This window comes from Oncorhynchus gorbuscha, linkage group LG08 (assembly GCF_021184085.1).
Source record: "Oncorhynchus gorbuscha isolate QuinsamMale2020 ecotype Even-year linkage group LG08, OgorEven_v1.0, whole genome shotgun sequence".
NCBI classification, from domain to species: Eukaryota; Metazoa; Chordata; class Actinopteri; order Salmoniformes; family Salmonidae; genus Oncorhynchus; species Oncorhynchus gorbuscha.
Window position 1 is genome coordinate 437040 of NC_060180.1, and position 11723 is coordinate 448762.

The 11723-nt window shown below is 43.8% G+C and overlaps 1 protein-coding gene across 1 annotated transcript in view; it reads left to right on the top strand.

Annotated features, from left to right (window-relative positions):
* dpysl4 (dihydropyrimidinase like 4) overlaps positions 1 to 10994 on the top strand; it is a 31039-nt gene extending 20045 nt beyond the window's left edge. Inside the window, exons 8-13 of the mRNA XM_046360639.1 lie at positions 1614 to 1734; positions 1910 to 2066; positions 4479 to 4620; positions 5480 to 5650; positions 5897 to 6076; positions 10540 to 10994. Coding sequence (XP_046216595.1) covers positions 1614 to 1734; positions 1910 to 2066; positions 4479 to 4620; positions 5480 to 5650; positions 5897 to 6076; positions 10540 to 10749 — 981 coding nt within the window. The 3' untranslated portion in view covers positions 10750 to 10994. The remainder of the gene's footprint in view (positions 1 to 1613; positions 1735 to 1909; positions 2067 to 4478; positions 4621 to 5479; positions 5651 to 5896; positions 6077 to 10539) is intronic.
* Positions 10995 to 11723: the final 729 nt, after the last annotated feature.

Here is an 11723-nt window from a genome sequence, read left to right on the forward strand (position 1 = left end):
GTGTTTGTTGCAGCTCGTTCCAGTCACTAGCTGCAGCGAACTGAAAAGAGGAGCGAACCAGGAATGTGTGCTTGGGGACTTTTAACAGAATGTGACTGGCAGAATAGGTGTTGTATGTGGAGGATGAGGGCTGCAGTAGGTATCTCAGTCTGGGGGGAGTGAGAACGAAGAGGGTTTTATAAATAAGCATCAACCAGTGGGTCTTGTGACGGGTATACAGAGATGACCAGTTTACAGAGGAGTATAGAGTGCAGTGATGTGTCCTATAAGGAGCATTGGTGGAAAATCTGATGGCTGAATGGTAAAGAACATCTAGCCACTCGAGAGCACCCTTACCTGCCGATCTATAAATTATGTCTCCGTAATCTAGCATGGGTAGGATGGTCATCTGAATCAGGGTTAGTGAGGCAGCTGGGGTGAAAGAGGAGAGATTACGATAGAGGAAACCAAGTCTAGATTTAACTTTAGCCTGCAGCTTTGATAAGTGCTGAGAGAAGGACAGTGTACCGTCTAGTCATACTCCCAAGTACTTGTATGATGTGACTACCTCAAGCTCTAAACCCTCAGAGGTAGTAATCACACCGGTGGGGAGAGGGGCATTCTTCTTACCAAATCACATGACCTTTGTTTTGGAGGTGTTCAGAACAAGGTTAAGGGTAGAGAAAGCTTGTTGGACACTAACAACGCTTTGTTGTAGAGCATTTAACAGTATAAGACTGTATCATCTGCATAGCTTCCTACTGCCTAACCCTAACCCTAACCCTTTCTACAGAGGGTTTTACATGTAACCCAAAAGAGTTCTACCTGGAACAAAAAAGGGTTCTACCTGGAATCAAAAAGTGTTTTCCTATGGACACTTTTGGTGTGTAACCTGAACCACACTGCAAACCTTATGCCTAAACCTAACCCTAACCTGAACCTAACCCTAACCTGAAGCTAACCCTAACCTTAACCTAACCTTAACCTAACCTAACCTAACCCTAACCCCCTAACCCTAACCCTAACCCTAACCTAACCCTAACCTTAACCTAACCCTAACCCTAACCGAACTTAAAATACATTTGAAAAATGACGATATTGCCAATTTTGACTTTGTGGCTGTTGTACCTAGTAGAAACCGTGATTTGTGGCTGCAGGTAGCCTAGTGGTTAGAGCAGGTAGCCTAGTGGTTAGAGCAGGTAGCCTAGTGGTTAGAGCAGGTAGCCTAGTGGTTACAGCCAGGTAGCCTAGTGGTTACAGCCAGGTAGCCTAGTGGTTAGAGCAGGTAGCCTAGTGGTTAGAGCCAGGTATCCTAGTGGTTAGAGCAGGTAGCCTAGTGGTTAGAGCCAGGTATCCTAGTGGTTAGAGCAGGTAGCCTAGTGGTTAGAGTAGGTAGCCTAGTGGTTACAGCAGGTAGCATAGTGGTTAGAGCGTTGGGCCAGTAACCGAAAGGTTGCTATATTGAATCCCCGAGCTGACAAGGTAAACATTAACTGCTGACAAGGCAGTTAACCCACTCTTCCTATTCTGTCATTGTAAATAAGAATATGTTCTTTAACTGACTAGCCGAGTTAAATAAAAAAATAAATGTTGGTTGAGATGTTACAGTAAGGTGTTTAATTTGTGACCACTAGGTGGAGACAGAGGCAGTGTACCGGGCCATCACCATCGCCAAGCAGGCCAACTGTCCTCTCTACATCACCAAGGTGATGAGCAAGTCGGCTGCTGATGTCATCGCCAAGGCCAGGAAGAAGGGTGAGACTGGGTTTAGCGATTCACTAACAACTTTATTTGGATATCATTTCTGTATCATACATTCTTTGTTAACTTTGATGGCTAAACACATTTGTTGTTGACCTGGCAAAAAAAATCTGAAAAACTGATATTTCTTGTACAAATGCCTCGTCTTTTTTCATTGGATGATTTTCAGGCATGGTGGTTTATGGCGAGCCAATCACAGCCAGCCTTGGGACAGACGGATCACACTATTGGAGTAAGAACTGGGCTAAGGCTGCCGCGTTCGTCATGTCCCCGCCCCTCAGCCCAGACCCCAGCACCCCTGACTACCTCAACTCCCTGCTTTCCTGGTGAGAACACAAAAGCTGCGTTTACACAGGCAGCCCCATTCTGATCTTTCACATTTATTGACAAAAGATCTGATTTGATTGGTCAAAAAATATAATTTTGTGTTACAAAAGATCAGAATTGAGCTGCCTGTGTAAACGCAGCCATAGAGACACAGACACTAGAATAAAGACAGAACATTTCTGAATTATATCTGAATTACTTTGTCTGCATCTCACGGACACCGTTGAATTCTCTCACGGACACCGTTGAATTCTCTCACGGACACCGTTGAATTCTCTCACGGACACCGTTGAATTCTCTCACGGACACCGTTGAATTCTCTCACGGACACCGTTGAATTCTCTCACGGACACCGTTGAATTCTCTCACGGACACCGTTGAATTCTCTCACGGACACCGTTGAATTCTCTCACGGACACCGTTGAATTCTCTCACGGACACCGTTGAATTCTCTCACGGACACCGTTGAATTCTCTCACGGACACCGTTGAATTCTCTCACGGACACCGTTGAATTCTCTCACAGACATTGTTCAACGAAGAAAAAGTACAATCACCCTAAAACAACCAGAAAAAAAGATGATTAATTAGTGAATCAGCTTCTGTTCTCTTAGTCATCCCTGATGGTGACTCACTGTATTGTTCTCTTAGTCATCCCTGATGGTGACTCACTGTGTTGTTCTCTTAGTCATCCCTGATGATGACTCACTGTGTTGTTCTCTTAGTCATCCCTGATGATGACTCACTGTGTTGTTCTCTTAGTCATCCCTGATGGTGACTCACTGTGTTGTTCTCTTAGTCATCCCTGATGGTGACTCACTGTGTTGTTCTCTTAGTCATCCCTGATGATGACTCACTGTGTTGTTCTCTTAGTCATCCCTGATGATGACTCACTGTGTTGTTCTCTTAGTCATCCCTGATGGTGACTCACTGTGTTGTTCTCTTAGTCATCCCTGATGGTGACTCACTGTTTGTTCTCTCTTAGTCATCCCTGATGATGACTCACTGTGTTGTTCTCTTAGTCATCCCTGATGGTGACTGTGTTGTTCTCTTAGTCATCCCTGATGGTGACTCACTGTGTTGTTCTCTTAGTCATCCCTGATGATGACTCACTGTGTTCTCTTAGTCATCCCTGATGGTGACTAACTGTGTTGTTCTCTTAGTCATCCCTGATGATGACTCACTGTGTTGTTCTCTTAGTCATCCCTGATGATGACTCACTGTGTTGTTCTCTTAGTCATCCCTGATGGTGACTCACTGTGTTGTTCTCTTAGTCATCCCTGATGGTGACTCACTGTATTGTTCTCTTAGTCATCCCTGATGATGACTCACTGTGTTGTTCTCTTAGTCATCCCTGATGGTGACTCACTGTGTTGTTCTCTTAGTCATCCCTGATGATGACTCACTGTGTTGTTCTCTTAGTCATCCCTGATGATGACTCACTGTGTTGTTCTCTTAGTCATCCCTGATGGTGACTCACTGTTGTTCTCTTAGTCATCCCTGATGATGACTCACTGTGTTGTTCTCTTAGTCATCCCTGATGGTGACTCACTGTGTTGTTCTCTTAGTCATCCCTGATGGTGACTCACTGTTGTTCTCTTAGTCATCCCTGATGATGACTCACTGTGTTGTTCTCTTAGTCATCCCTGATGGTGACTCAAGTCATCCCTGATGATGACTCACTGTGTTGTTCTGTCATCCCTGTGGTGACTCACTGTCTCTTAGTCATCCCTGATGATGACTCACTGGTGACTCACTGTCCTGTTCTCTTAGTCATCCCTGATGGTGACTCACTGTGTTGTTCTCTTAGTCATCCCTGATGGTGACTCACTGTTGTTCTCTTAGTCATCCCTGATGGTGACTCACTGTTGTTCTCTTAGTCATCCCTGATGGTGACTCACTGTTGTTCTCTTAGTCATCCCTGATGGTGACTCACTGTTGTTCTCTTAGTCATCCCTGTGGTGACTCTGTGTTGTTCTCTTAGTCATCCCTGATGGTGACTCACTGTCCTGTTCTCTTAGTCATCCCTGATGGTGACTCACTGTGTTGTTCTTTAGTCATCCCTGATGGTGACTCACTGTCCTGTTCTCTTAGTCATCCCTGATGGTGACTCACTGTGTTGTCCTCTTAGATGATGACTCACTATGCTGTGGTCTGACTGTCCTGTTCTCTTGGTCCACAGTGGTCTGTTTGTCCTGTTCTCTTGGTCCACAGTGGTCTGTTTGTCCTGTTGTTCTCTTGGTCCACAGTGGTCTGTTTGTCCTGTTGTTCTCTTGGTCCACAGTGGTCTGTTTGTCCTGTTCTCTTGGTCCACAGTGGTCTGACTGTCCTGTTCTCTTGGTCCACAGTGGTCTGTCTGTCCTGTTCTCTTGGTCCACAGTGGTCTGACTGTCCTGTTCTCTTCGTCCACAGTGGAGACCTTCAGGTGACGGCCAGTGGCCACAGCACCTTCTCGACGGCCCAGAAGGCTGTTGGGAAAGACAACTTCACCCTCATCCCTGAGGGAACTAACGGCATCGAGGAGAGGCTAGCCATCGTCTGGGAGAAGGCTGTGGTATGTGTTGTTGTTTATTTTCTAAAGGTTTATTTTTTGTCATTGTATGCTTTACAGTGGGAAATAAAGAGTTTCTGTAGTTGGTCTGATTCAAAGTGATGCTGTATATATGATCTGGAGGCAGCAGTTTAGACAGCTAGACCACCGTGGAGGACACCCCTGTTTCTGTTGTTGTTGTTGCTTCTTCTTCTTCTTCTTCTTCTTCTTCTTCTTCTTCTTCTTCTTCTTCTTCTTCTCTTCTTCTTCTTCTTCTTCTTTCTTCTTCTTCTTCTTCTTCTTCTTCTTCTTCTTCTTCTTCTTCTTCTTCTTCTTCTTCTTCTTCTTCTTCTTCTTCTTCTTATTCTTCTTATTCTTATTCTTCTTATTCTTCTTATTCTTCTTATTCTTCTTATTCTTATTCTTCTTATTCTTCTTCTTAATTCTTCTGTATCTTCTTATTCTTCTTATTCTTCTTATTCTTCTTATTCTTCTTATTCTTCTTATTCTCTCTTCCTCTTCTTCTTCTTCCCCTTCTTCTTCTTCTTATTATTCTTCTTATTCTTATTCTTCTTCTTATTCTTCTTATTCGTTCTTATTCTTCTTATTCTTCTTCTTATTCTTCTTATTCTTCTTATTCTTCTTCTTCTTCTTCTTATTCCTTCTTCTTCTTATTCTTCTTCTTAGGCATTCTTATTCTTATTCTTATTCTTATTCTTATTCTTCTTCTTATTATTCTTATTCTTATTCTTATTCTTATTCTTATTCTTATTCTTATTCTTCTTCTTCACGATATGTCTTTAACAGTAACGTCTTTGCATTGTTGTATAAAAGACAGCTCTCTCCTGATCGTGAAGAGGATGTGTTGTTCTGTATTCCCCAGGCGACAGGCAAGATGGATGAGAATGAGTTTGTTGCGGTGACGAGCACCAACGCTGCCAAGCTGTTCAACCTGTATCCTCGTAAAGGAAGGATCGCTGTGGGGTCAGACGCAGACATCGTGATCTGGAACCCCAAGGAGACCAAGACCATCTCAGCCGCGACCCACGCACTGGTACACACACACACACACACACACACACACACACACACACACACACACACACACACACACACACACACACACACACACACACACCCCCCCTCTCCCTCTCTTTCACAGTCAACCTCCAGACATCATTCAGACATTCCTCTCCAATGTGTCTGGAGGAGTTTTGTCCGTCTGTCTGTAAGGGTTTAGTGATGATGATATCATGTCTGAGCTGGATGTTCATTATTCTGTCCTTGTGTGTGTTTCCAGACAGTGGAGATTAACATCTTTGAGGGCATGGAGGTCCGGGGAGCCCCGGTGGTGGTGATCAGTCAGGGGAAGATCGTCCTGGAGGGGGGAAAGCTGAACGTCACAGAGGGCTCTGGACGCTTCGTACCCAGGAAGGCTTATCCTGACTTCATCTACAAGAGGATCAAAGCACGCAGCAAGGTAAGAGAAGAGAGATGAAGGCTAACCAGGGTAAGAGCGAGGGGCTAAGACCCAGCAGGGTAAGAGAAGAGAGATGAAGGCTAACCAGGGTAAGAGCTAGGGGCTAAGACCCAGCAAGGTAAGAGAAGAGAGATGTAGGCTAACCAGGGTAAGAGCTAGGGGCTAAGACCCAGCAAGGTAAGAGAAGAGAGATGTAGGCTAACCAGCAAGGTAAGAGAAGAGAGATGTAGGCTAACCAGGGTAAGAGCTAGGGGCTAACAACCAGCAGGGTAAGAGGAGAGAGATGAAGGCTAACCAGGGTAAGAGCTAGGGGCTAACAACCAGCAGGGTAAGAGGAGAGAGATGAAGGCTAACCAGGGTAAGAGCTAGGGGCCAACAACCAGCAGGGTAAGAGGAGAGAGATGAAGGCTAACCAGGGTAAGAGCTAGGGGCTAACAACCAGCAGGGTAAGAGAAGAGAGATGATGGCTAATCAGGGTAAGGGGCTAACAACCAGCAGGGTAAGAGAAGAGCGATGAAGGCTAACCAGGGTAAGAGCTAGGGGCTAACAACCAGCAGGGTAAGAGAATAGTGGTGAAGGCTAACCAGGGTAAGAGCTAGGGGTTAATGATGGCAGGGTAAAAGCACAGCAGGGTAGGAGATAGTGGCTAATGCTAGCAGGGTAAGAGATAGTGGCTAATGCTAGCAGGTTAAAAGCACAGCAGGGTAGGAGATAGTGGATAATACTAGCAGGGTACGAGCTGAACAGGGTAGGAAATAGTGGCTAATGCTTGCAGGGTAAAAGCACAGCAGGGTAAGTAACCAGGGTAGCTAGGGGCTAACAACCAGCAGGGTAAGGGAGAGAGAAAGCTAACCAGGGTAAGAGCTAGCTAAAAGCCACAGGGTAAGAGCTAGGGGCTAATGCTTGCAGGGTAAAAGCACAGCAGGGTAGGATAGTAGGCTAATGCTAGCAGGGTAAAAGCACAGCAGGGTAGGAGATAGTGGCTAATGCTTGCAGGGTAAAAGCACAGCAGGGTAAGAGATAGTGGCTAATGCTTGCAGGGTAAAAGCACAGCAGGGTAGGAGATAGTGGCTAATGCTTGCAGGGTAAGAGCAGCAGGTTAGGAGATAGTGGCTAATGCTTGCAGGGTAAAAGCACAGCAGGGTAAGAGATAGTGGCTAATGCTTGCAGGGTAAAAGCACAGCAGGGTAGGAGATAGTGGCTAATGCTTGCAGGGCACAGCAGGGTAAAGATAGTGCTAATGCTAGCAGGGTAAGAGATAGTGGCTAATGCTAGGGTAAGAGCAGGGTAAGAGCTAATGCTTGCAGGGTAAAGCACAGCAGGGTAAGAGATAGTGGCTAATGCTAGCAGGGTAAGAGCTAAATGCTTGCAGGGTAAAAGCACAGCAGGTTAGGAGATAGTGGATAATGCTTGCAGGGTAAAAGGTAAACTTTACAGAGAGGTAAACTTTACAGAGAGGTAAACTTTACAGAGAGGTAAACTTTACAGACAGAGGCCTGAAAACTCTACCACATTAGGTTTTTAAGAAACTGTGCTTTTGAAGTGCACTAAGCAGCACAACAGGGTAAGACATGGTGGCTAAACACTGCAGGGTAATGGCTAATGGATAACAGCTAATAGCTAACGGCTAATGGCTAACAGCTAATGGCTTATGTTAAGAGTGTGATAGTATAAAGGTCCATCGCAACTTGTGCTTTTACAAATGTGGCATAACTCTCTTTCCACCCTTTACTTACTGTATATTACACAGTAAATCACTTTTTAGTGAGGCTACATTAAGGCTACATTATCCTCTTAATTACTTTATCCTTTACATGACATTCACCTGACATTCTCTCCAGATGCTTGACCAGCTACATTACCCTTTACATGACATTCTCTCCAGATGGTTGATGATCTACATTATCCTAACATGACATTCTCTCCAGATGGTTTATGATCTACATTATCCCTTACATGACATTCTCTCCAGATGGTTGATGGATCTACATTATCCTAACATGACATTCTCTCCAGATGGTTGATGATCTACATTATCCCTTACATGACATTCTCTCCAGATGGCTGAATATTTACATTATCCCTTACATGACATTCTCTCCAGATGGTTGATGATCTACATTATCCTAACATGACATTCTCTCCAGATGGCTGAATATTTACATTATCCTTTACATGACATTCTCTCCAGATGGCTGATGATTTACATTATCCTAACATGACATTCTCTCCAGATGGGAATATTTACATTATCCTTTACATGACATTCTCCTCCCCCTCCAGATGGTTGATGATCTACATTATCCCCTCTCCAGATGGTTGACCAGCTACATTACCCTTTACATGACATTCTCTCCAGATGGCTTTTTAATTTATTACCCTTTGACATTCTCTCCAGATGGTTGATGATCTACATTATCCTAACATGACATTCTCTCCAGATGGTTATTCTACATTATCCCTTACATGACATTCTCTCCAGATGGTTGATGGATTTACATTATCCTAACATGACATTCTCTCCAGATGGTTGATGGTCTACATTATCCTAACATGACATTCTCTCCAGATGGTTATATTTACATTATCCTAACATGACATTCTATCCAGATGGTTGATGATCTACATTATCCTAACATGACATTCTCTCCAGATGGCTGAATATTTACATTATCCTACATGACATTCTCTCCAGATGGTTGATGATCTACATTATCCCTTACATGACATTCTTCTCCAGATGGTTGACTAGCTACATTACCCTTCTACACAGGACATTCTCTCCAGATGGCTTGACCAGCTACATTATTTACTATGACATTCTCTCCAGATGGTTTCTAGATGATCTAGGGTTATCCTAACAGGGTTATTCTCTACAGATGGTTATGAACCTACAGGGTTATTTACCCTACATGGGTTATTCTCTCCAGATGGGTTGATGGATCTACATTATCCTAACATACATTCTATACAGGGTTATGATCTACAGGGTTATTCTACACAGGGTTATTCTATACTCATTCAGATGGGTGTATATTTATACAGGGTTATTCTATACATGGTTATTCTATACAGGGTTATTCTATACAGGGTTATTCTATACAGGGTTATTCTATCCAGATGGTTATTCTATACATTATCATACAGGGTTATTCTATACAGGGTTATTATACAGGGTTATCCTTATACAGGGTTATTCTACCAGGGCTTATTTACATGGTTATTCTACACAGGGTTATTCTACCAGGGTTATTCTACCAGGGTTATGCTATACAGGGTCCCAGGGAATTCTATGATGGACCGGTTATGTCTATCAGGGTTATTCTACACAGGGTTATTCTACACAGGGTTATTCTACCAGGGTTATTCTATACAGGGTTATTTATACAGGGTTATTTGCTACCAGGGTTATTCTATCCAGGGTTATTCTATACAGGGTTATTCTCTACAGGGTTATTCTACAGGGTTATTTTCTATACAGGGTTATTTAACAGGGTTATTCTATACAGGGTTATTCTATACAGGGTTATTCTATACAGGGTTATTCTACACAGTTATTCTATACAGGGTTATTCTATACAGGGTTATTCTATACAGGGTTATTTCTATACAGGGTTATTCTACACAGGGTTATTCTATATGGAAGGGTTATGCTATAAGGGTTATTCACTCTACAGGAAGTTATGCAGACAGGAAATGCTCTCCTTTATGTCTTGATGTCAGGAGGGAATTCTAGTAGATGGTTAGAGTGAAAGAGAGGGAGGGAGGAAGACGGAGAGAGTGGAAGAGAGGGAGATGGGGGGGGAGTGAGATGGTCAGAGTGAAAGAGAAGGAGGGAGGGAGGAAGACGGAGAGAAGTGAAAGAGGGGGTGAGAGGAGAGTGAAAGAGGGAGGAGAGGGAGACGGAGAGTGGAAGAGGAGGGAGATGGGGGAGGGTCAGAGTGAGAGAAGGAGGGAGTCAGATGAAAGTGAAGAAGGAGGGGGAGAGGGAGGAAGACGGAGAGAGTGGAAGAGAGGGAGAGGGAGGGGGGGAGTGAGATGGTCAGAGTGAAAGAGAAGGAGGGAGAGGGAGGAAGACGGAGAGAGTGGAAGAGAGGGAGATGGGGGGGGGGGGGAGTGAGAAGGTGGAGAGAGATTAGGATGCTTATAGATAGAGACACAGTTGTTATTTAATTATTTATTTGTCCTTCCTTTTCTCTCGGTGTCTCCCCCTTCTCACTCTCTCTCTCTCCCCCCCATCTCCCTCTCTTCCACGCTCTCCGTCTTCCTCCCTCTCCCTCCTTCTCTCTCACTCTGACCATCTCACTCCCATTCCCTTGTTTCAGCCAATCATATTTCTAATTGGGAGTCCTGTCTATCCTGTCAGCCTTATTAGTCTAACTTCTAGCTCTGTTTACTGTCTCTGTTGAACCACACAGGACCAATTATAGCTACAGTATAGCTGTAGTTACATCTAAGGTCAGGGATTTGGGAAGCTGTACAATGGTTATTTCAATCGTAGTTCTACTGTCTTACTCCTATCAGAACCCAAAATGTACTCCATTGTTTATAACGGATCTTTGCTCTTGTTCTCCGATACAGGAACTCAGATTGACGACCACATCCCACGACGCTCAGCACAGAGGATCGTGGCGCCACCCGGTGGCCGCTCCAATATCACCTCCCTGTCGTGAACCTGGGAGCTCCTTGCTCCTCGCGTCTGCTGTAGGGAGAAAAATAAATCAACTACTGTAGCAACAACCAACTACATCAATCAAAACAAATCTCACCCGGCTTCCAGAACTAAACTCAACAGTGAAACCTGAACATGCAATCCTCTTCTCAGATACAACTGTAAAACAGTATACAGATTAGAACTACATTTACCACTAGTAGTTACCAACAGTATACAGCATAGAACTACAATTACCACTAGTAGTTACCACCAGTATACAGCATAGAACTACAATTACCACTAGTAGTTACCAGTCATTCTATTTCTACTAGTAGACACACCAACTGATAAAACCCACTAACTTAGTACTTTGATCTGTTATCCTTTATCAATATTGTGATCAATTCCTCAAATCAATTTATCTCATCGCCCATCAATAGTCAACTGTCCCTGTCAAGATCTCCATAGCATGCAGCTTAAACAGTCTCTGTCTCCTCAGTCAGACAACCGTCTCCTCAGTCGTCGTCTCCTCAGCTTCACTATAGCTTTACTAACATGGTGATACATGAGTCCTAGATGAAAGTAGTTCTCTTTAGACCACAGAATGCCTCTCAGCTCTCTCTCTCTCTCTCGTCGTAGTGATGCCTGCTTCAATGCTTCTAAGAAACTCTGTAGTTGAGTCCAACATGGAACTCTATTCCCTAGATAGTGCACTAGAGGACAAAAGTAGTGCGCTATCTAGGGAATAGAGGGCCATTTGAGACTGATGCGAACTTGTTTTTCTCTGTCTGTTGTTATTTAGTCATGGCTGTAGGCTATTTAGGCTTCATCTTACCGTCTCTTACTGTTATGCATGACTTTTCCTCTTAATCGTTACTCATTACAAATACAACAAGGGAAATAAGTGTGTATTACTGTTACTGTGAACAGACTGTAGGGACAGTCCTCTAGTCACGCTTGTCTTAATATTATTATGATGTTTTATCCCAATGC